The following is a 26441-nucleotide window of genomic DNA, read 5'->3' as shown; positions in this document are numbered from 1 at the left end:
TGCACAAGAAAAGATAATTCTGATGGAATGAGTTAGAAACTACTACATGCAAGATGAATTTTTGCAATAATAGTGCAGTAAGTTGATGCTTGGAAAGACTACAATGAAAAAATTATTTAATATGTTAAAATAATGTAATGATTTTAAATAATTACGAGAAGCAAGAACTATTCTTAAAATAAGATTAATATTTTGTAATAGTTCTGTGATATCATATGCTACAGTACAGTGAAATAGCATACTCAAAATTATGGCAGAATACATTCAATATTATTAAATAAATACTTAATAATGTGTATTACGGAGTAGTGTTAATTTCGTCACCTATATTTAATTTAGTCTTAGTCTTGTGCCAAACGTCCTTGTTAGTTTTAGTCATATTTAGTCATTCACATATCTTTTTTTGTCAGTCAAGTTTTAGTCGACTAAAAGTCTCGTCATTTTAGTCTAGTTTTAGTCAAAAGAAAACTCAAGGTATCTTAGTCGACTAAAAGTCTTTTAATTTTAGTCTAGTTTTAGTCAAAATCTTTTAGTGTTTTTTTAAAATAACACATTATTACTGATAAACATTTCAGTAAAAAAAGTGTTTCACATATCTCAAACATTGGTTAAATGTCATAATTACCTGACAAAATACACTTGTTGAATGATTTTTGTTGGATGCAAATGTTAAATGTGTCTGGTTTTCAAATTCTGATTTAGGAGACACATTCACAAATGATTAACCTGATCACAATTTTTTACTTTATTGATACTGCTTTTAATCGTAATGCAAAGAGCCTGCGCAGCAACAGGAAATATAATTTAACACAAAAAGCCTGCCTAGACGGTGGACTTGCGCTCAGGAATTTTTTTTAATTTTGTATTTTTGGAGCGGCGTGTGGGCAAATTCTTTTTACGCACACACTATTTTATTTCTTGATAACAGTCCGCTGCTAACTATAACACACAAATATCGAGCCTCTTCCTTCGACATAGCATGTCGTCAGCACTCGTCACTCTTGTTCGCTTCAGGTGTTGTGTGTTCAGCAGTTCCGTGTTGCAGCCACAGGCTGCTAGCAACAGGAGTATGAGACCTGTAACGTGAGCAACAGCGCGAAGCCGCAAACTCGTTCTGAATTTTTAAAGGCGTAACAGTTGATGAAAAGCAGAGACGATTGTAGACGAAAATGAAGAGAGATTTTATCTTAGTTTTTATTTTATGCAAAACATTTTCGTCTCGTCTTTTTTCGTCAACAATAACGCATGTTAATTTAGTCTTTGTCAGCGTTTTTGGACAGTGGTGCAGTCTTGTCATCGTCTCGTCTTAGTCATGAAAAAAAAGGTTGTTGATGAACATATTTCGTCTCGTCTCGTCTGACGAAATTAACACTATTACGGAGTAAATATTAGTCAAATAGGCTGTCAAAATTAATCACTAAACATGAGTAACCCCAAACAGATCACAAGAAGAAGAAGAAAAAAAGTAAAAAAGTTAACTGGAATTACAAGAACCACTTGCTTATACTGTAAATATTTCAAAATAACAATCAATAATTGTAACAATAAGTAATACAATTGCTGAAGTAGTCACCTTAACTTAAAAATAGCTTTATATTATACATTATCTTAAACTATTACTGAACTGAAAGTCAAAAGGTAAAACCATATTATTTTTTATGCTCCAGTATATGCTGGGAAGACAGCCAATAGAATTGAATAAAAAAAACTGAAAGAAAAAAAAATCGCTGGAGATAAGGCAGCACATTTATAACTCGATTATGAAACAACTACACATAAAAAAAAAACGTCTCATGTTACGAATGTAACCATAGTTCCCTGAGTAGGGAACGAGACACTCCGTCCTCTAGGGGCCACTATGGGGAACACCTCGTCGTGACCCGTGTCTGAAGCATACATTGAAAAAACACCAACTTGTTGGCCGGCGACAGCCTCTTACATCACTACCGGCGCGACTATACTCAAGCACCGGGAGAACACGTCATGCATGGCAGGGAGCTAGAGGACGCAGTGTCTTATTCCCTACTCATGAACTATGGTTACATTCGTAACTTGAGACGTTCCCTTTCAAGGGAACTTCGAACTGCGTCCTCTAGGGGCCGCTATGGGGAACAGTATACTCACGCCGCCATGCTGAGGGGAGTGCAGGCCAGAATCATGGTGAACACTAAGTACAAACTCTACCATTTCCACGGGAGTTGCCCCTGGGACATTTAGACGGCTGTCTGTGACAGTATCCCTTACGGCCAAAAGGCCTAAGCTACATACCCAACTTAATTGTTAGGGCCTCGACCCAGGGTAGAGCTGAAGGCTTGGAATCAGGAAAGATTCCTTTAAAGGGATACGGCTAAGAACCTAGCATTTTCTACCAAGTCTTGCCTGTCACACAAGGGCTACCACTAGCTTACGCATAAGCTTGCTGAAAGAGCTGTCTCAACAGTTGTCTAGTAGCAACACCCTGTTTAGATAGGTATCCAAAGATACATAGGTGGAGTGGCGCCCAAGATGAATGGGGCTTTTACCAACTCAAGAAAGGGCATGAAGCAACCGCAATAAGCCCTCACCATGTAGGATTTCAGAAAGAATGCAGAATACTAGTGTGCAAACTTACCACAGTGTGGATTTAAGAAAGTGTGCAAAGACTTCATGTGCACACTTACCATAGCATGGATGTTCAAATACTGTTCTAAGGAGGGGCTCTCGTGGCACTCTGATAGAGCAGCTCATAGATGGAATGTTGCATCTCAAAACAGTATGATTGAGAGTCATCCACTCGATATATGGAAACAATACTGGAGCGCTCTGGGGGAAAAAACAGAGAACTCAGTCTCATATGAGAGGAGAACTCCGAGCTCAGATTAGCGCGCTCATAGGCGATCCTTTTTGAAAAAAGGGGAGCGCTGCTAAACTACCACGAGAATCACCCAAATAGCCCCTCATGTTGAGGGAAGCGACGCTTGAGGTGTATAAACAAATACACACTGGCTGAATGAAGCCCAAGGAACCAAGGTCTAATCATCTCAAGAAAGGGAACGAAGCGGAGCACTTAACCCTTACCGTATAGGATTTCAGAAAGTGCGCAGAGTCTTGTGTGCACACTTACCACTTAATGTGGATTTTAGAAAGTGCGCAAAGTGTTCACTTGCACACTGACCACCATGTGGTTTTGAGAAAGTACACAAAGCTTAGCGTGTGTACTTAAAGGTCCCTAAGCATCGCAGAGGCGCTGAATTGCACGGGAGAGGCAAGCTCAAATTTTACAAACCTCGGACAAGGGGAGCATCACCTGAGGCAGCATATACAAGACTTCTGTAACTGCCACCTCCACTTCCCGCTAGATGCGACAGCACCACTAAGCGGCCAGGAGACCCCTCAGGGTGACCTGGCCGGACATCCATGAAATTCCCTGCAGTGCTGTGCCAGGCCTGATGATCAAGGAGGCTCCCTCAGAAACCTGTGATCTCAGCCGCCTAATACCGGAACATGAAGCCGGATGGCTGGTGCTGGCGAGTGTTTAGTAAACACTGTAACTGAGCACTGCAAAGGAAACTCCCAGAGTTTATTAGTAGACACGTAACCACCAGCAATTTAATATACATAAGTATATACAGAGAGGGTTACATTTACTCACCCACCCTCCTGCGCTGGAGCCCCGCTCAAGGGGCACCTCCTTTTATTCTGGACCATCAGTAGGGTGTTTGCTATGAACATAGAACCATAAAAACATTATAGGTCCAGCATAGGAGACTGTTATGCGAGAAGTTTCCACCTAACCTCGATCAGGTGGAGAGCTGGTGGTTACAGTGGAATTAGGAAGGGGAGGATAAAAACAGAAGTTAACCCTCTGAAGTCGATTAACGCGTATACGCGTTATGATGCTATTTTCTCCTGATAACTTCTTAGACTCCAGAGGGTTAAAAATCCTCAAAGGGAACGAGTAGATACCTCTGTATCACTCCGATTCGGACGAGAACGCTGCCTCATCTAGATCACACCCCTTAGGTTCTGCTTACCTCCTCGTGACACACAATTCCTCTAACCCCTGAGGAGCGCGAGTTGCGACACTAGCCTTCTGTGCCCGTCTTTGATCCTCAGATCGAGAGAGGCCAGGACCCCTATGTTGTTCGGGCTCAGACCTGGACCTTCGTGGAACAAAGGATCTGAAAGCAGCAAAGCACGCCTTCGTCTCCCTGAACTTCTCAAATCGCTGTCTCAACGGAAATACCAACAAGTTCAGAAGGCGAAACCTGAGCATCGAGAAGAAAGCCTTTTCTTTCCTGCTGATGTCTGCCAAGTTCATCCACAGATGTCTCTCCGCTGCCACCATGGCCGCCATAGTCCCGCCTATGGCGGAGGCGGCCTGTTTGGTAGCACGGAGAGAGATCCATGGTGCGGCGCAGCTCAGCTACCTGATCAGAAAAAAGGCCCCTGCCTCTATCCAGGTCTCTTAGCAGATCAGTCTGATATGCTTGAAGCACATGCATCGTGTGTAATAAAGCCACAGCCTGACCTGCTACTGCATATGCCTTGCCATTTAAGCGAGATGATTTTCTGAAGGGGCTTAGATGGCAAGGAGGGAGATTAAGAGAGGATGTTTCGCCTGCAGAATTTTTTTTTTTAGCTCTTTCTACAGGGGGCATACCCTCATAGCCACTTTCGCGCATCAACTTGATGTTGACAGATTACTTTCATGCCGAAACCGATGGATGCGAGAAGAAAACGGCATCTTTCATTTCTTTTTGATCTCTGTATAGATATCATGCAGAAATGGAAGGCTCACCTGAGCTGGAGGGCTATGGCTCAGCCTCAGCTTCTTCACCATCCTCAAATATCTCCTGCTTTTCCTGGGTAAAAACCCAGCAGAGCACTAACCTCAGTATCAGAAAGTGTTAAAGATATAACATCATCCTCCCGAGGCTCTCTCGTCCGCCGCCATTACGAGCGTGAAAGGGAAAGTCTCTCTTTAAACCATTCAGACAGATCCACCTGTATTCTCACGAGCTCATTCTCCACCGTGCCTCAGCAGCGACAGGTCCTGAACCGCGGGAAGCAGATGGCTGCCTTTTTTTCCCTTTTTCTTTCAGAAGAGAGACGAACGAGGGCGAAGCTTTTTCCATTGAAAAAACGCTCACAATGCACGCAGATTGCCTCCTCAAAGACATCGCGTGCATGCTCTTCACCCAAACAAATGACGCAAAGATCGCGTGTGTCAACGGGTGTCAAATTATGCCGACACGGATGCACACATTGTCTAAACGCTTGCTAGTTGTCGCCATGATAAACAGAGAAAGATCGCTCTTACCGGTTCTTTCAGATGCACGCTTTAAACAGAACAGTCAGTGAAGACGAAGAAGATAATGTTCTCCCGGTGCTTGTTTATAGTCGCGCCTGTAGTGATGTTTGTTATGTCTTAAGAGAACACAGAGGACATTGGGCCATTACGCACACTTCACAACACCATAATGCTCAAGGGATATGTTGTAACAGCCCCTTCAATAAAAGACAATTTTAGAAAAAGGTACTATGGGGATATAAAACAGAGTGTTGTCTTGAGGTTGTTTAACACTTCTGAGATGTGAAGTGAAAAGAGTGAGGAATGATGTAATTGGCTAAAGGTCTTGTTCCTATAGCTCCACTGAAACCATGATCGTAGGAAATAATTACCAGGGAACGAACGAACATACATACATGCATCCATACATCTATCTATCATAAAACACAAAAAATACATATAAAATGTATACATATATATAGAAATAGAAATAGTGACCCCTTCACTGTGCAATTGAATAAGAAAAAAATGAAAAGGTAAATATTTGCTTCACCATATAGCAAACCCATTGAAAACCCATTGCAAAACAACACTGAAAATGTATCCACGTCACCACTTCTCTCCACATGCCTCTAAATTCAATCAATTTACTAAGTTCACAAATATTCAAAGCAAGATGATTTGCATCAGGTAAGCATGTCCTAGCTCTGTTGCCTATCATGTTTTTCCTTCCAGAGACCCAAGCTTTGGGCAGGTGGAGACTACTGTTGGCAAACCAGCATGATAGAATCTGCATTTTCACACACAGACATGCGCGTAATTTGCACGGGGGTTACGGGGGTCATGACCCCCCCAAAAATCAGATCCAGCTAATATAACCCCCCCAATATCATCACATCATTCAGATTAAAATAGATATGAAATATTCAGAATGAATACTTTTGTTCATTTTCTTTATTAATTTCATTTGCCAGCAAGAAAGATAGTATCATATTTTAAATAATCTGTAATGTACCCCCGGCCCACCGCACCGATTTGGTATTACCAAAGTCTCTGGTATTACCCAACCCGCTTTCTGTACCAAGTTTGTTCACTATTTTGCGCAGTCGATGGGATGAATGGTTGGAGAAAGCTGACGGAAAGATGAAAAGGACACTGAAAGGCAGCCAGACAACGATTTTTTATTGTTTGTCGACACCAGCCAAAAAAAAAGAAAAAAGAAAAAAAAAAGAAAAACGAAAAATCCTGACCAAACGGAGGTACCCTTAAGTTAGCTGTTAAGTTAGCTCAGCGTTTCTCAAAGTGTGGGGAATAGAAACATGACAAACAGGTTTTGTGCCCATCTTTTAAATTCCGTTATTTATTGACCATACACTCAAAACAAAGACACATTTAAATGTAAGCCTTGACGTTACTTAACCTCTTCACACGTAAGTTCACACGTAAGCTACCGTTATTGATCGTAGTATCGCTTTATGGTTCCCATGGAGACGCGCCATTCATTGCTTGTCACACCGTAGCCACAATAGTGCTGAATGACTGATGATCTGCTTTTATTTCCTTTTTTATTCAAAATTTCACAAATGTGTTAGCTATAGCAGGATATATCTGATATTCCGATTGTCAAATATGTGCAAGTGGATGTGTTTTGTTGTTCAAACACCTTTATAACGATCGCATTACTTGAGCTGTATGCGCAACGTATTTTAGGTATCTATCTTATTAAAATACCTAAAAAAATACGTACATTATTAGGAATTTACCACCTCTGGTTCAATTTGAGATTATTTTTATTTTTGTTTGTTTGTTTGTTTTTTTGTTGTTCTTTTTGCATGGATTTTGCAAAGTGTCAAAATGAATCAAAGCACAACTAGGTTAATGTTAGTCCACACTTGTATTGATGTTATCAGAAGCTAAATGCAAACACAATTATTATTATTTTTTAATCTAATTTTGAGTCTTATTTCATGCAAAGTGATAATATAATTGCACTTTCATTTTCTTTATTTGAAATTTTTTAATTCTGTTATTTGATGTTAAGTTTTTAAAATGTGATGTTAATAAAATACATTTTAACAGTTAAACTTAAAGCCTAGTTTATTAACATTTTGTTGGGGTGATTGGGGACAGGTGGGGCTCGGAACCCTTTCCTACCTCTGAAGTGGGGAATGGCAGAAAAGTTTGAGAAACACTGAGTTAGCTGATGATTTGTTTTGTTGACTGGAGTTGGCTGGCTAGATGTTCGTTTGCCAGTGTCCTATGAGGTAAAGCCAGAGGGTGCCAGGGACTGTGTAGAACCAATGTCACTGAATTGTAACTGCTGTTTGCTCCAATACAGTCACCCGTTTTGAGGGGGATTGCATAATTAAATTATGCAAATTAGCATGTTACCTTTTACACAAGAAAATAATACAATAAATTAATAAATAAATAAATATGCCGCGAGTTTAACCCCCCCAATGGTAGACCCAAAGTTACGCCCTTGCACACAGAGGATGGTCAATCTAATTAATGGACTGTATGGAAGTGACGTGATTTTCCTTGACTGGCCCACTCTCTCCGTCCCATATCCTTTGCTATATAATCAGTAGGCGAAGACATAGAATTTAAGAGCTCAATTACATGGTAGCTAAATTATTTCCCAATCAGTGATTTCATACCTTTGACAGTAGAACTATCTTTAAAGCATTCTTATGGTGATGAGCGTTTATAGTGCATATAGAGATTATTAATCCTCTGGAGTCTAAGGGTATTTTTGGGGCCTGGAGAAGTTTTGTCATGCCCTGACATTTGTGCTCTTTTCAGTTTTTTATAAATATCTAAATGGGTAAAGTCTAATCTCACTGTAATCAGCACAAACTGGGCTATAATAATATGTTAAATGCATGTATGTATGATTGTGTTTTTGAGAAAAAAAATGTTATGCGTGGTTAGTGAAAAACTAAAAATGTTAAAACACTTGAATAAGGCAAAAAAACACATAAAGAACAATGGTTCCCGGGACTTTTGAGAACTGGAGCTTGTAGCCTAGAATTTTTCTTTCTAAATTATGTGAAAATCATCTTGTTTACTCATTTACAGAAAACAATATATTGATTTAAATTTTCTAAGACACTTTTTGTTGGTAAAAGTCATATGCGAGTAGGCGTCAACTATCATGAATATCATTGTGATTTACACCTGAGAAGACAAAGGCCTGCATAATGAGCTGGATAATGAGCCTTTCAGTCAGCTGTGTCACTGAGAGGGAGGAGTTACAAGAAAGAATGTGAGGACAAAATAAATCTATATCATTTTATGTTTGTAGTTTATTTAGAATATATTTAATTATCCCACAACATAATTTAATATCCACTTGGGGGAGCAGTTAAACAGTTTATAAGAAACAATCAATGCTGACTTTCAAAATAATTTTTTGCATCATTACTCCAGTCACACAATCCTTCAGAAATCCTTTTAACAATCTTATTTTCAACAGCAACAAAAAAAACATTTATTGTTATTATTATTATCATTATTATTATTATAATTAATGTTGAAAAAAGCTGAGAATATTTTTCAGGTTTTTTGGGGGAGATAAATGAAAAGAACACAATTTTTTGTTACATTTGTTACAGTTACATTTGTTACATTTATATTATTTACATCAAGCTTTTGAATGGTATAGTATTGTATATTGTTATTGAAACTTCATAATGTTTCACTTGATTATACATTTATTCAGGAATTATAGTTTGGAAAAAGTCTAACTAGTAAAATGTTTACACGTTATGTGAAAACTAGTACAAGTATATAAATAAATAAAAAGAGACTTACTCATGTTTATGATCTCTGCTGAATAAAGTGCTTAATTCTTTTTTTTCTGAGGAAATCGATTTCTCAAATCCTCAACCACATCCTATCTTTTTGGGGTGACTTATGTCTTATTCCTCTCATCGCGAAGCAAACAGTAAAATAAAAATACTTGAAGAACAGTCTCGCTGCTTTTTCTTCTGTGTTGGCGTATTCAAGCCGCACGCTTCAGTTTGAATATGAATAGCGCGTTCAGCGCGGGGGCGTGGTCACATTAGATATAATGAAGGGAGACGTGAAAAACGGACATCGCGTTGTTTTCACATGGATTACTTTATCAAAGAATATTTTTGGCGGCACTTGTTTAGTTTAAAAGTAGACATGTCAAGCTTTCTATAGATATCTCTCTCATGTCTCTTCGTTGAGTATTCACGGAGTTACAATTCATTTTAATGACGTGTTTAGCGCAGACAAAGGCTGCAGACACATTGATGCTATTCTAGAACTTTATTGCCAGCCATAAACATGTCAGATGATGATTGGTCCATGTATTTCTTTTAAATCTCTTCCTTTAAATTTGTAAGCAAGATCAAATATTTATCTAGACTTTCGAGTGTATCGTGGCTTTGAATGGAATGTCGTGATGACTGCAGCCACCTCATAAGTCTTGCATGAACTTAATGATATAAGAAGAAAAAAATGCATGTTGTGGACACCTTAACACGAAAGCTAGTTAATCAATGTTTTTTTTTCTTCTTGATCTGAAATAGCAAATACATTGGATCATCTTTTTTCAAAATTACTCTCTATGCATCTCCGAGATGATCTCATTCCTTGATGCAAAATTGCTACTCAAATCATTAATTAACTCAGCTTGCAAGAGGACCAATATCCCTTCCTGCATTTCTGTCCACAGGTTCCCACCTCTAGGTTTCGAGGGATGCCGTGAATAGCCCAAGTGCATTCTCCATTCAGAAACCAGGGCCTAGGGTTGCATTATTCATCATGAATAAATGATAAACTATTTTTGCCCTCCTGTTCTGTTCTGTTCTGTTCTGTTCTGAGAGCTACTGGAATAAAAATAGAGTAAAAGAAGAGAAAGTCTGTGAGATAAATAAGAAGAGAAAGGGCTGGGGAGGTGCGGAAGAGTGTGAAATGAGAGCACAGAGGCTGGTATCTCTCTTTCTGGTTGTATTAGAGTGGTTTTGCTAAAGGGAAGGAAAAGCCGATTTGGGATAAGAGCCAAACAAATACATGTCACACAGGCTTCTGAGCCACTGATTGCTCTCATTGCCCTTCTTTTTGCTCTCAGAGAGTGTGAGGTAACACAAGCTTAATCTACAGAACAAAACTCCACCTCAAAGAATGTCCAGACTGATATGACAGTGCCTGAGATAGAAAAATTATACTAATAATACTTAGAATATTAGAATAATAATAATATAATACTAATAATGTTGCACTCAGTTATATGTTAGAATTTTTAAAAGACAACTTGAAATGACATTTACAACATTTTCAGCGAAAATGTGAAATTGGATTGTGAAAACCATACTGAACATATGGTTTAGACATATAATTGTGACACATAGCTTTTCCCCTACTACTTTAGTTACACCAGCAAAGGAAAAATTCTAAAAACAGATATTTTCTCCTTATCATGCACTGATGAACTTTTAGCAATAACACCAGGGACAATAATGTTGGAGGTTGGGATTTGGGGTATGGTTGGGGCTAAAACACAGATATTACTGTTCTTGAAAGACAGAGTAGTGAATTTTTAGGTTAACTTATGGTTCATGGTACTGTATACTTCAGTTCATAAGTGGCATAACTGTAATGAATCAACAGCTACTGTATATGGTTAAATAGAGTGCAACAGTGATTGCCCACTTTTTCAGCAGCCTTAGTACCATAACTCCAGTCCCATAAAGTCTTGCAAATGAAAAATTACAATTGACAGATGAATATAAAACTATTGATTAGAAGCCGTTGCACATACAGAAACAACGTAATTTACATTTGTTGGAAACTAAAAGCATTGGTGCTAAAATTATTCTTCCGGTGCAAATTGCTTGTTTCAGTTCTCTGAACAGTTTGCAGATATCTTTGCAGAATCATGGGCAATGTTGACTTCCCATATAGAATTCCACATTTTAACATGATTATCTAAATATAAGCTAAAATAATGTAGACTGAAACCTTCAATAAATGTATATACCATCGAATAACAACCTTGTAACATAGATTAGGTCTGTCTTTTTAAGGTTTATAAGTTATTGTTAAAAACCAATTCCCCTATGGAGAAAATGAATGGGATGGGAAGCCGACTGTTGCACTACATAGATATCAGAAATAAAAGAGCAAAATATGATTTAGTATGCAAATAGGAAAAATAAAAAGGAATTCAGTATGTGGACACAATCTGTACATTACATTGATATATTTTATGGTAATTGGTCATTTTTAATTATTCAATATATTAAAGTTTTACAAATAAACAGACTGAAATAACGGCAGAAGTCTGTGGAGAAGAACAGAATGGTTACAATAGGCCTATACATTATTTGTTCTGAGCCGGTTACATAATATCTCAGGTGGGCCAAGGAATGATTTATATTTTATTAATTGCCTTGCACAGAGAACAATAATCATTTAACAACAGATGCTACAGCGCATTAGAGGTTATTATATGTAGTTCCCATATGTATTATTCTAAGAACTGCTGTTGTTCTCTCCTTAAGAGCTGTCCATAGTTAGTTGAAGATTAATTGTCCTTACCAGATGGAGGTCCACACAAGTCGAGTTGTTTTCACACATGTTGCTGACACAGTCATTGATGTCCTGCTCACATCTTATTCCAGCGTAACCAGGGTTACACAAGCAGTAAAAACCATCCACAGCTGCAGCAGTAAACACACAGGGAGAGAGGAGACTTCACTTTAGAATAGATGAAATAGTTTCCTATTTTAGAAACACATAAGAAACATTTTCAGAAAAAGTAAAATTGCAATTACGTGCTTACGAACTTCATCATTCAATGATGTTGTAGGTACAATATTTATCTTGGGCAACATTTTCAGGATTGGTTATGAAATTAAACCTTGTAAAGGTGATGTCAGTGCACAGATCATAGCAAGCAATAAAAATCACCCAACAACAAAATTTTACAATAATTCGTAATAATTTTTTAAACAGTTTTATTTGATCAAATATACCATAAAACAATGACATTGTGAAATATTACTAAAATTTAACACAACACTTTTCTTTTTTAATATACTTAATTCAGTCAATTCCTAGGTATTGAAAACAGTTGCAGCTTAATATTTTTGTGGAAATTGGTAAAAAAAAAAAAAAATTCAGGATTCTTTGATGGACAGTAATGTGAAATATCTAAATGAAATATCTTCTATAACATTTTAAATTGCTTTACTGCCACTTCTGAACTTCATAAAAAGACAATACTTCATAGCATTCCTTGCACAGTTAGCTAACCAACCATGATATTTTTGCTATGTCAATATCTATGTGCGCTTCTTATAGGAAATGTGGGATGACATACATAATAAACAGTTTAAAACAAATTAAAATAAATAACTTGCATAGAACAAATACTTTTCATTATAAAAAAAAAAAACGGCTTTTAGATTTTCAGATTTTAAGACATGGGAACTTGACATTTTAAGCACTTAAGACATTTAAAGACACTTAAGACGTTCAATCTGTGGATACATTTTTTCACACTCTATATTTCCCTCCACAGCCACAGAAGTCAAAAGACTTGTCATATTCTCATCATATTCTCTCTTTTGTCTGTAAACCATTGTTCCTAAGCTTATCAGTAAAACTGATTTTCTCTGCTTGTGCAATTCCGTGCTCATTTATATTCACCCCAGCTGCTGGAAACACAGCATGTCCAATTAAATGTAAAATGTGTGTTTGTATAGCCATCTCTTTTACAAATGCTACAAGAGTGTCCCTGTCCACGGTCTTTATGCGGCATCTGACTTCTGAAACCTAATGACCCATTCCACAAGCCTTTAATCATTAACGCCGTTGAGGAGAAATGCATCCCATACTCTTCTGCTGCAAAACAGCATCCTGTGACAGAGGTAATTGAGGGTCCTTACAGCTGCAAATTTATTACAAGGCCTGCACCGAGTCTCAGGATTCTTCATTAACCCTTAGATTGACCACATAATCTATGCTGCCACTCTGTCTTTGTTCATGTACCCATGATTACTCTCATTAAATGCTCAGAGTCCAGAGTGGCCCCTGTATTACTCACACCAGCTTCTCAAAAGATACACCTTGCCCTCTCACTCTCTCCCCACACAAAACACAGCAGATTGCACACCTCATATATTGCAGACAGGCGCTAAGGGACAGCATGTGTTGGGCTGTTTTTGCTGGTGCAGTCTGGGAGAAAGTAAACAAGTAAACTTTGACTGGCGGAGATTGTAGGGACTGGAGATGTTGGTAGACAATACAAAGTGGCTGCTGGTTTGAATCCAAGTGGTGGACGAGGAATACTTGGTTGCCTGGTTACAAAATTGTCCTTCATCTCTCTCACCATTTTACCTCAGAGCATAGTGCTTAAAAGCAGGTTGCCCGGGGAGCGCAATTAGTAAACTACATGTCGGATAAAAAGCATCTGCTAAATGGTAAGAAATTAGAAGGTACATGTATAGTTTAAGTAAGCAAAGCACAATAAAGCATACGGTAATATTGCATTACAGCACAATTCAGTGTACCACAGCATGTTAATATGCATATCAAAACTGTGAAGTAAATTTCATGCATTAAAGTTACACTTAGTTATATCCTTGTCACGGAGACGAACCCCGTGATTCCCTTTGATGGCCAGCGGAAGTTAACTTAGGTCCAGGCGCGTGCACCCGATGAAACCGTCTATACTACGGATACTGGGAAGATCGCCTTTGTTTGTTCATTATTGACTGAGAAAGCACTAGAATGGATTACGGCCGTGTGGGGTTCCGATGGATCTGCATTTACCTCCTTTCAGGATTTCCTACAACAGTTCCGGGCAGTTTTCGATCATCCTAAGGAGGGAAAAGGAGCTGGAGATCGCTTATTGGAGTTGTCACAAGGCAGAATGATGGCGGCGGATTATGCTCTACGATTTCGCACTCTGGCTGCACAAACTAACTGGGTGAGCGACACATTAAAAGTACTCTTCCGCAAGGGGCTCAATTATGATCTGCAAACGGAACTAGCATGCGGAGACGAGGGCAGAGATCTCAACAGCTTCATCGAACTGACCATATCCATTGATAATCTGCAACGTGCCCGGCAATCCAACTCCCGTCGCACTGAGCATTCAGAACCCTTGCCCTCTCAGGAATCTACTGAACCCATGCAGGTCAATACTTACCACTTATCTATGGAGGAAAGAGATCGACGTATGTCCAATAGGTTATGCATGTATTGTGGACTGCCTGGCCATCAACGCAACCACTGACCCACTCGTACCTCTACCTTCTCCCAACACTCGGTGAGTACTCCTCTCACTTCCATGTGTGATACCCAGAGTGTAAGCATTCCCGTTGAGTTTTGGATTAACAACAGACAAGTTATCGCCTCTGCCTTACTCGATTCCGGGGCTGCAGGCAATTTCCTTTCTGAAGAGTTTGCTCAGAGGTGTAACATTCAACTCATTCCATGCTCTACCTCTCTCTACCCTCAATAGATGGTCGACCACTGGGTTCAGGATCCATCACTCACCTCACCCGCAAAGTCATAATGGCGGCTGGCTTACTGCACAAGTAGAGGATCCAATTCTACATCCTTCCCACATCTCACACACCCGTGATTCTTGGATTACCCTGGCTACGTCTGCATAACCCCCAGATCTCATGGAGAGAGGGTCAAGTGCGAACAACTTCGCACCGCCCAATACTACACCAAACTGGACCTGAGGTGCGCCTATAATCTCATTCGCATCAGGGAGGGAGATGAATGGAAGACCACCTTCTCCACTACCACTGGACACTATGAGTATCTTGTGATGCCGTTCGGACTGGCTAATAGTCCATCTGTATTTCAATCATTTATTAACGAGGTTTTCAGAGACATGCTGAACATATCTGTGATCGTATACATCGATGATATCCTGATCTTCTCTAACACCCTTCCTGAACACATACAACACGTCCGAGCAGTTCTCCAACGCCTCATTCAATACCAGTTGTACGCCAAGGCTGAGAAATGCGAATTCCATACAACTTCCACCACTTTCCTAGGGTACATCATCAGTCCAGGAGGAGTAGTCATGGACGAGAAGAAGGTCAACGCCGTGCTCAACTGGCCTGAACCCACAACCCTCAAGGAACTCCAACGATTTCTGGGATTCGCAAACTTTTATAGAAGATTCATTAGGAACTTCAGCACTGTTGTCGCCCCGCTCACCTCAGTGGTCAAGAAGGGAACTCATTGACTCCAATGGTCAGATTCCACTCACAAAGCTTTCCAAACCCTGAAACAACGATTTAGTAACGCGCCCATCCTCTGTCACCCTGACCCCTCATTGCCCTTCATTGTCGAGGTGGACGCATCCAACACAGGCATTGGAGCTATCCTGTCACAACGCCCAGATCCTGCCGCTAAACTTCATCCATGTGCCTTCTATTCTAGGAAACTCAACTCGGCAGAGCGCAACTACAGTGTAGGGGATCGGGAACTTCTTGCCATGAAGGCAGCCTTTGAGGAGTGGAGGCACTGGCTAGAGGGAGCCACACATCCGTTCACTATACTAACGGATCACAAGAACCTGGAGTACTTACGCACCGCCAAACGTCTGAATCCCCGGCAAGCTAGATGGTCTCTGTTCTTCACAAGATTCGACTTCTCAGTAACTTACCGACCCGGCTCCAAGAACACTAAGGCAGATGCCCTGTCACGTCAGTTCGAGGAGGAGAACATTCAACCTGCTACAGAACCCATCTTACCGTTCCATGTGGTGGTTGCTCCCATTCAATGGGATATCATGACTCTGCTCCAACAATACAGGGAGAAGAACGAGAACCCAGTAGCCTGTCCAGCTGATAGAATCTTCGTTCCTGAAAATCTTTGTGACCAGGTCATCAGCCAAGTTCACTGCCATCCATCACAAGGACACAGCTACTTACATACAGCAATGCAATAACTGTAATATTAACAAAGCATCTAAACAATCTCCCGTCGGTCTCTTGCAACCACTACCCATTCCTCAACGACCCTGGTCTCACATTGCCATTGACTTTATTACAGATCTTCCCAGTTCACAGGGCTATACCACCATACTCACCATCATAGATCAGTTCTCCAAGGCTTGCAGATTCATTACATTACCCAAACTACCTGCCGCTCTCCAGACGGCAGAACACCTGTGCAACTGGGTCTTCCGATTGTATGGTTTACCCGAGGACATTGTGTCAGACCGAGCACCTCAATTCACTTCTCAATTATGGTCAGCCTTCTTCAAAGCCCTGAACATTAATGTCAGCCTCACCTCTGGGTATCACCCTCAAGTGAACGGACAGGTAGAGAGGCTCAACCAAGAGCTAAACCGTTTCCTCAGAGCTTATTGCAACCAGAATCAGGAAGATTTGGCTCGATACTTACTATGGGCAGAATACGCACAGAACTCCCTTATCAAACCATCTACTGGTCTAACTCCCTTTAAATGTGTACTGGGGTTCCAACCACCAATGTTCCCCTGGTCAGGTCCAAGCAGTAAACGACTGGATGGCACGCAGTGAGGAGGTTTGGAATCGGGCTCATGTTCAACTGCAACACGCTGTTAGGAGGCAAAAGGAGCAAGAGGACCGCAGAAGGCGCCCGGGTCACGATTATCAGCCTGGCCAGTGGGTATGGCTTTCAACATGGGATCTCCGGCTCCCATGCCGCAAGTTGAGTCCAAGGTACGTGGGTCCATTCCAAATCACTAGATAAATAACTCCAGTTTCATTCCGGTTAGCACTTCCTAACATATCGTATTTCTCCTACCTTTCATGTATGGGGGGGGGGGGGGCTCTGTCATGGAGACGAACCCCGTGATTCCCTCCGTGATGGCCAGCAGAGGGCACCCTCACCTGAGTACTGACACACACGCATCCATTCACTCACTTACACTGACGACCAGTGTTGGGGGTAATGCATTACAAGTAACGCGAGTTACGTAATCAGATTACTTTTTTCAAGTAACTAGTAAAGTAATGCATTACTTTTTAATTTACAAGAAAATATCTGAGTTACTTTTTCACAAAAGTAACGCCAGTTACTTTGTATTGCCATTTTTTTGACTGACAAGCCTCCTGTTCCCATATTGGGAGAAATCGGAAGTATGGAGGCGTTGTGTGCTGTGTGAACATGATGTTACTGTAGTTCTAGACTAAATGTGAATGTGCATTAATTCATCCCACTCACAAAAAAACAAAACAGATTTAGTATTCATCAAAATTAATCAAAACAGTGGAATGCAAACTCAGAATATGACGCAAACCTGCAATAACTAAATATATTAAATAACACAAATGTATCTATTCCCATTTTATTAACAGTGTCTTTGCTGCTGACCTTTAATGATCCAGTTCAACAATACTAATAATTAAAAAATGACTTTAGATAAACTAACAATTGTGCTTCATTGTTTTTTTTTTATTGCTGAAGAGTGTTGAATCTTCTTCTCCTGTGTTCTACTGTACAGACGTGAATTTACTTTTCCTTCAGCCTGAGGTTTATTTATTACACTGTTTGGTGTGAAAGGGCTTTTACATTTGCTATTAGTAGAACTTCTTATTAAAAACAATCAAGCCCTGCTCATATTTAAAAAGTAACGTGAAAGTAATGTAACACATTACTTTCCATAAAAAGTAACTAAGTAACGTATTTAGTTACTTTTTTAGGGAGTAACGCAATATTGTAAGGCATTACTTTTAAAAGTAACTTTCCCCAACACTGCTGACGACACTACATTTCCCATAAGCCCCGTCCTTGGACTCTGATCACCTGCACAGGTGCCAATCATCAAGACTGTGCATATAAGCTGGACTTTCACAGTAGTTCGACACAAAGTCTTGATTTGCTGTGTCTGTCATTTCTGAGCGTTATTACCCGTGTTTGATTTCCTGTTACCGATTCTGTCTGTTATCTCCTACGTACCTTTGCTGCCTGACCCCTTGCTTGTTACTGGATTTTGATTCTCTGTTCTTCCCACGCTGTTGATATTGCTGGTTCCGACCATTGCCTGTACGACTACGAGTCTTTACAATAAAGCCTGCATTATGGATCCCATGTCGTGTTCTGGATCTTTACAATCCTCATGTAATAAACAATTAATCATTAAGACATTTTATCTTTGAACCTTTGTTTCTTGCCAAATTGCCAGTCTATAATCCATAATAATGCTTCCTCCAGTGAAAAACTCCATCTTCTGCTGTTTAAAACAGCTTTTACTTGTAAATGGTACTTGAACTGCACATATTTCTCTCCTGCTTCAGATGAGATGACTTTTTCTCTGGAAAGTTAAACATGCCTTATTGATGGATTTGTTTCTTACAAACACACAGCTTTTTGTTTCACAAGATTTTAACCGATGGACTGGAGTTGTGTGTATTACTTTGGATTATTGGGATGTTTTTTTTTTCAGCTGTTTGGACTCACTCTGACGTCGCCCATTCACTGCAGAAGATCTACTGGTGAGAAGGTGATGTAATGTTAAATTTCTCCACATCTCTTTTGGATGAAGGAACAAACTCATCTACATCTTTGGATGGCCAGATGGTGCGTAAATTTTCAGCAAATTTTCATTTTTGGGTGAACTAAAAGTTTCAAACAAAGACATTTTGAAAAATATATTTAAAATGATGTACACTCAGATGAAAATTAAGTCTTTAGCTACATAAGTATATGAACAAATACTTAATATATGTCGAAAACAGAAATGCCATCATGTACTGCATTCTGCATACTGCATTTGATTCCAAGTGCCCCCATTGCCAACAATATTCAGAAATTACTTTCAAAAGACATTTTCAAACTTTTTTTTCTTCTATTTATTTACAGAAGCTATGTTAAAGTGAAATAAATTAAGTACTTAAACTGAAATTCCACAATTCCACAATTGTTCTTTAGGGACTTTTTATTACCAATTAATTTAGATGATTCTTATAGTTCTTATAGCAATTTCCATCCTATAAAATATTTTAGAGGTTGAAATTTATACCCTATAAAACATTTTAGAGGTTAAAAAATAACTAGTGAAAAAAATCATTATAAAAATGTTATTAAGTTCTGTGACTTTTTCCAGACATACAAATCACACATTTAAAATCCCTCGTATAACCCAATTTCCCAAGACTGTGAGAACCCTGGTTATTAAACTCAAATGATTGTTGTTGAGGAAATAAATTAAAATAAATAAATAAATAATAATAAAACAAAATTAAATAAAAATCAATTACAATGATAGCTTAGATCTTGAATTTTAGAGGTTTTAAATTACTCCAAAGACTTCTGTAAAACTGGATACCTTCAAAACAGAAGCATTAAATCCTATTCATCAGAATATTGCGACATTCAAACCTAAAGCAGGATGGTTAGCAAGTTGATAGCAAAAGTATTAAGACAAAAAGGACACTGGACAACACATACCGAATTAGAAAGTGTTTTCTGCTACTTTAAGGGGACAATTTACAGCCTCTTTTAAACAAACTGTAAAATCTTACGGAGTTATCAAAGTCAAGGTTTGTCTTCTTCTCGGTGTCACTGCAATGACATCCACCATTATGCTATATGGAATTAAATCTTTATCACCCGAATAAAATACTGCCAACTGGAAAACATATTTTTTGACCCATTTTAAAGGCCCTTTGATATATACTGGATGTTTTAAATTTGAAGGTGTAAGTGTTATTTGCAATAATAAAGACAATTTTCAAACAGCTTTCCTAAACACGTTGCCTCTCTGCCATTGGTTGGAGGGTTGTATGCAATAACTGATCATTTAGCCTACAAATACAACAGCATCAAGTGTGTTACAGGTTCCAATTTTAAAATACTTAATTGCAAAGGTCTATTTAGTGCTTTGCAATCTTTAATCCTTAACTTATAAAATACATTTGATCTACAGCTTTTGAAATGATTTATAAAGAAGAGGAAAAAAAATGTTTATTGGATTGCTGAGGGAGAACAACCCCATGCCTTGGGCTTTGATTGTATTAACTCTGTCATTTATCATCCATTATTCAAATTACAAAGCAGCATTTATGCCTTACAGATCCTCTCTCACAGCTGGAGCATGACCTGGTCATTCTGAAACGAGTAACTTGTATCTCATAAAACTGCTTACAAAACTAAGTCACAGCTAACACTGTCAAAGGGGTAAACCAACAGTGCCTTAGCTTTCTAGAGTATCAGTGTGCTAATGAGACTGAAGGGAAATGTTTTAAGTTTGGGAGTTCAAGGCTGAGAACTACAGTATTTACCATCGTAACAGAACCCCTGTAGACAGGGGTTGGAGCTGCACTCATCTATGTTGATCTCACAGCGGGGCCCCATGAAACCCTGGCGACATCGGCACCGGAAACCCAGAGGGAAGAGGATGGGATCAGCCTCCTCCACACACTCTGCCCCATTATCACATGGATTAACGGCCTCACAGGGCAGAAACTCACAGTTAATCCCTGAAATTCCAAATACAGAATGAAAAATACAATTCCATCTACAACAAAAACAACGACAGAAAATGTTTTGAAAAATTCATATAACTAATTACTTAAAATGCCTCTTTTAGTACATTTACAGTAAGTCAAATGCAGCCTTGTCACTTCTGAAAAGGGTCCCACACATTTTGACCACTGAATTTCCATGACTTTTTCAAGACAGAGGCACAAACAATCCTTTTTTTTGTCTCCTAATTAGTGGCAATTTATTATTTCGATGTACCACCATACATAAAAAAAATCAAATTAATTAAAATTAAACCACTTTGTGGAGTAAATTTATTTTTCAGAGAATTTAAAAAATCACTATAATGACTTGACTCTTCCAGTCACTCACAAGGATTACTGCACAATGATTTTAATTAATTAATTATTTTCATTACAGTTTAGCAATATCTTTAATTACGTGCAATTTCTCACGTAAGACTTTTTTCAGGCCTTAATAAATCTGCACATATTTTTGAGTAATGATCTCACACAAATTTTCCTGCCTTTTTTCATGAATGAAGCTGATATTTATATTATTTTCTGATAATCTTGCTGAAAAAAAAAAGTTTTGACTAGTTTGGGTCATCTTATTAATTCCAACCTGTTATAGGTGAGCAATCATGATCTGTTACCAAAATGAGTCAACACACCTTGTAATTTAAGCTAGTGAAGTTTTTTTTTTTTAAACAAGAAAATGGATTAGACATAAATATACACGGATCAAAGACAGTACAAGAACCCATAGCATACTTACACATTAGAGACAGATACATGAGAACAATTTCAATGAAAATTAATGACATGCCTTTGAATTGTCTAATTACACTCATGGCATTGTTGGGTAATGGCCGCTTCAAACTGGTTTTAATTAGGACATGGATAGACTCTGCACTACATTTTAGCCAGTATAGATACTAGATCATTGGTAACACTTTACAAATGTGAGTTAATTCATTAGTTAACATTAACTAACAATGAACAATGCATCTGTTCAAAATTACTTAATCTTTGTTCATGTTTGTACACTAGATAGTTTCCAAGTTTACCAATAGCCCAAATCAATTCCCAAATGGGGAGTTAGTATTGTTTATCCATTGTGTGTGATAGCTGCTAAATAAACGTGTGTTTATACTGTATGTAGTACAACTAAATAAAGCTTATTAAACAAATCTGTCTACAGGCATAGTTCACTGTTAGTTCATGGTTACTAATGCATTAACCAACGTTAACTAATTAAGTTGTTAATGTGAAGAGAAGCATTAGCACTGTTTATCAATAAGTTAACATGAGCAAAGATAAAGTAATGCAAAACAGATGCGTAGTTCATTGTTAATTAATGTTAACTAATGCATTAACTAACGTTAACTAATACAACCTTATTGTTAAGTGTTACCAGATCATTTAGTAAAGGATAGCTATGTAAATAGGTTAATGTTCCCAGCATCCCTCTATAGACACACTATGCTTGTGTCTCAGAGCAGCGAAGCCGCATGTGCCTTTTTTCCTCAATTTCAAACCAGAATAACCGATATCATCATTATCCCTGACAACCTAATTTGCGCATCTAATGGAAGTGTGATCCACGATCTCTGTTTCAGTATAAGCAGCGATGACTGAGCTGCCGGATCGATTTTAGATGAGATGCATTCTGTGTCCGGAATTGACCAGCTGAGCATCAAATGCACAAAATGCACAAAATACAGATGTGTAAAATGGGTATATTCAGACAGCACAAATTTCCACAGTTTCCTGATATGAATAACATAGTCAAAGATCACAGTACTCTAGGGGGAATTCGTCCTGACATTTAGGTCTGATTCGATCAACCTCTAAACTGAACCAGCATACCGTAATGCAGGGCTTACTACAATACATTATCCTCACCAAAATGTTCAACAGTTATCCTAACATTGTTGTAGATGAAAACTATGCATTGTAAGGGTAAAAATGCACTAGAGAGAATATAATTTCTACCTTTAACCATTTCTGACATAAAAAATTCAATCAAAAGGTAGAGTATAAAGCAGCTTGATGAAACCACATTTTTTTGAGAGTCCAGCATATCAAAATTTTATTTTGTATTTTTATTTTATACTTTACATTTTTTAGAATATTTTATTTTAAATATAATTGACACTATACATTTTACTGGACATATATACATTTTAAATTCGTTTTAATTTCAAATTATTGTATGAACAATGAAGATGTCTTGTGGCAATACTGACTGCATGTGTTCAGACAGGTGAGAGGAATGCTCTCTAAAGTTAATTAACTTTGCTTTTCTTCACCCTTCACCCCAGTCCCTCAGTCTTCATTACCTTTAAATGGAGCCGCGCATCGGCAGTAGTAATTACCCTGTTGGTCAAAGCAGGTGCCTCCATTGTTACAGGGATGTGAGAGACACTCATCAATGTCCAGCGAGCACTCAGGACCTTTAAAGCACAATATAATGCAGAAACATCAGAAATCAGAAATTCTTTAAAAGAAGCCTGTGTCTCTCAGAAAATATCTGATAGAAAGTTTTCCACAAAAGACAAAAATATGACATTCATAATTAATACATTTAAGATTTGGGGACTATGTATAGTGTTAAGATGTGAGTCATATTTTTGTGCTGGGCCCCATAAGAGCAATAGAAAAGCTATGGAGAGATAATTAATGCGATAATGTTATAAACATTAGACACACCAGAGAAACCTGAAGGGCAAATGCATTCATAGCCATCTGAGAGGTCCAAACACGTGCCATTGTTCATGCATGGTGATGACAGACATTCATCTATGTTTATGTCACATAAACTGCCTGAGAAGCAAGAGAAAAAGAGAAAGGCACACAAAAGAAGAAAATAAGATTGAGAGATGTCGTAGAAATTCCCATGCCATCCAATTATAAGGTGAAGTTTTCACAGCACAAAGAATCTAGAATAAAAGTAAAAACAAATCTAAAATCCCCCTTTAAGCCTTCGAGCAATACACCTCCTTGTTTGAAATGAAAGTAGATGAATTTAAATTCCATTGGGCAGGAGGTTCTTAAAATATACTGAGAGCTTGAGTTGACTCATACCTCCAAATGAGCCTATTTCCTTTCCAATTTGCATAAACATGAAGGAATTAAGTGGAAATTACTCTCGAAATAGAAATTTAATGTGGCTGGATAAGAACTAAAAGTGCCTCTCTGTTTTAAATGGTTGTTTGTAAACTAAACATGACACATTAAATGATCATATCACTTCACGGTGAAGTGTGTAATTTTTTTTTTTTTCACATGTAAATTCTTCCATCTCAGCTTAAAGTGCTGAGACAACTACAAGTAGGCCATTCACAGGTTAAGTCATCTGTCGCAATTTAAAACATTGCTGTTTGTTTGAATGGGTTGTCACCTTCTGGCTCAAACAATGGACTCTTCTCATACACTGTGATAGTGATAGTGAAGTGACATTCAGCCAAGTATGGTTACCAATACTCAGAATTCGTGCTCTGCATTTAACCCATCCATATATATATATAAATATATACACACACACACACAAAATTATATTTGTTTTAGTTTTCCCAACTATGATGACTTTCACTTCTGAGAACCCCCAAAATGTGAAAAGGTTCCATGATGAGTTTGGTGCTTTTTCTGAACAATTCTATTTGGTATTTCTAGTAGCATGGAAATTACACACTTCACCTTAAAGTTCCCTATCTGTTGGTCACCACGAGTTATGTTGTGATGACATTAGGGGTCTTACTTTGGAGCCCCAATCACCTCTGAGTTTGAGCAAAAAGGCCAATGAGAATTGGCAAGTCCATTTTGCATGCCAAGCAAAGAATAAGTTGGCGGCGTGCATATACTCATTCCGAATTTTTCTTTGGAGCTGAGTTGGTGTATGTCTATACTTCACAAAGCCATTCACCTCACAAACAAGCTCTTCAGTGTCAGCAAGAAGGTGCATTCAGCAGTGTCCCCCCCTCTGCAATGTGATTGCTCAGGGCGCTACAGCATTAAAAGGGCAGTTTCCCTAAAATAGCAAATTGCGGATGGCTGCATCTTTTTCAAGATGCTGTCCATGTCCTCTTGGTTGTGGTCATTTCCTGTCCCCTGATGATGGCCAAGACCACTGTGTTCCATGTCCGGGTATAGAACATGCTGAAGATGCGTTAGTGGATGGTTCATGTCGGCACTGTGAGCGCATAACCATGGCATCGCTGTGATCACGTCTATCCTTTCTCCTGGGAGAAAGGACAGTCTGGCGCTTCTGACTCACAGTCTGTAAGTATGTTTACATATTTAAAAAATGTGCCACTGATAGAATATATAATTATAATCAGCATTTCTGTGCCCACTGGATGCTACAAATACCTTGTTTGTAATGGGATATATTGGTTTTGTCTCTCGGGACACACCATCACAGTATGTTAAGGGGCATAACATTTCTAACACACTAGGGATGTAACGATTCACTCAACTCAATTCAATTCACTTTTTTCATTTGATTTGATTCACTAAATGTGTCCTTTTATTATTGTTTGGACAAAATTTCTGAACGTTTCTTTTGTGAAACTGAAATATAATTAATATACTTGTTGGTTTTGATTGCTTCTATTGCTCTTATTTGTAAGTCGCTATGGATAAAAGCGTCTGCTAAATAACTACATTTTAATATAATGTAAATGCAAATAACAAAACTACCTTATTTTCCGGACTATAAGTCACACTTTTTTTCATAGTTTGGCTGGTCCTGCGACTTATAGTCAGGTGCGACTTATTTATCAAAATTAATTTGACATGAACAAAGAGAAATGAACTAAGAGAAATGAACCAAGAGAAAACATTACCGTCTACAGCCGCGAGAGGGCGCTCTATGCTGCTCAGTGCTCCTGTAGCCTACACTGAAAACATTGAGGGCCCTCTCGCGACTGTAGACGGTAATGTTTTCTCTTGGTTCTTGGTTCTAAATAAATACAACTTATAGTCCAGTGCGACTTATATGTGTTTTTTTCCTCATCATGACGTATTTTTGGACTGATGCGATACTCAGGTGCGACTTATAATCCGGAAAATACGGTAAATTGAAATTTTAAAACAAGCCCCAAATTAAATAAATAAGTAACACAAATAAAATTAATATCTTCATATAAACAAAATAAGGCTTTGTCCATTTAAATTGAGAGGCAACCACTGCATTTCAGATGCTGCATTTTCCTTTGTTTTGGCTGTAAACAAAGCAGTGCTACACTTATGAACTATAATATGCATTATACAAAAGCAAGGCATCTAAACCTGACAGTAACTTCCCCTCAGACATACATTCATATAAATTCCTACCCCTAGTTGAACTGCGCTTTGTTTAGCATCTCAACCTATTTGAATCGTCTTTGAATCGATTTTCAACTGGCTCGCAGTTAATCGTTACATCCCTACATTACACGCTTGAGAAATTTGGCCAATCACAACACACTGGATAGCTGGCCAATCAGCATACACACGCTTTTCAGAATGATGAGCTTTGTAAAAATCGACATGTTTCAGAAAGGAGGGGCATAGAGGAGCAACATCATATGACCCTTTTAAACACTGTAAATGTGATTGGGGCTCCCAAATAAGACACGACATGACATAACGTCTCCGTTCCCTCTATCTGGCAATGAGGGTTACATACATAACAGAGACGT

At 38.5% G+C, this 26441-nt stretch overlaps 1 protein-coding gene across 1 annotated transcript in view; it reads right to left on the bottom strand.

Moving 5' to 3' along the window:
• Positions 1-26441, bottom strand: part of eys (eyes shut homolog) — a 209230-nt gene that overhangs the window by 127799 nt on the left and 54990 nt on the right. Inside the window, exons 16-19 of the mRNA XM_059517129.1 lie at positions 23470-23583; positions 23100-23213; positions 20554-20751; positions 11846-11967 (exon numbers count right to left, since the gene is read on the bottom strand). Of these exons, the coding sequence (XP_059373112.1) occupies positions 11846-11967; positions 20554-20751; positions 23100-23213; positions 23470-23583 (548 nt within the window). The remainder of the gene's footprint in view (positions 1-11845; positions 11968-20553; positions 20752-23099; positions 23214-23469; positions 23584-26441) is intronic.

This window comes from Carassius carassius, chromosome 30 (assembly GCF_963082965.1).
Source record: "Carassius carassius chromosome 30, fCarCar2.1, whole genome shotgun sequence".
Lineage (NCBI taxonomy): Eukaryota > Metazoa > Chordata > Actinopteri > Cypriniformes > Cyprinidae > Carassius > Carassius carassius.
Note: the sequence above shows the minus strand (reverse complement) of the source record. Positions and strands in the feature narration are given on the sequence as shown.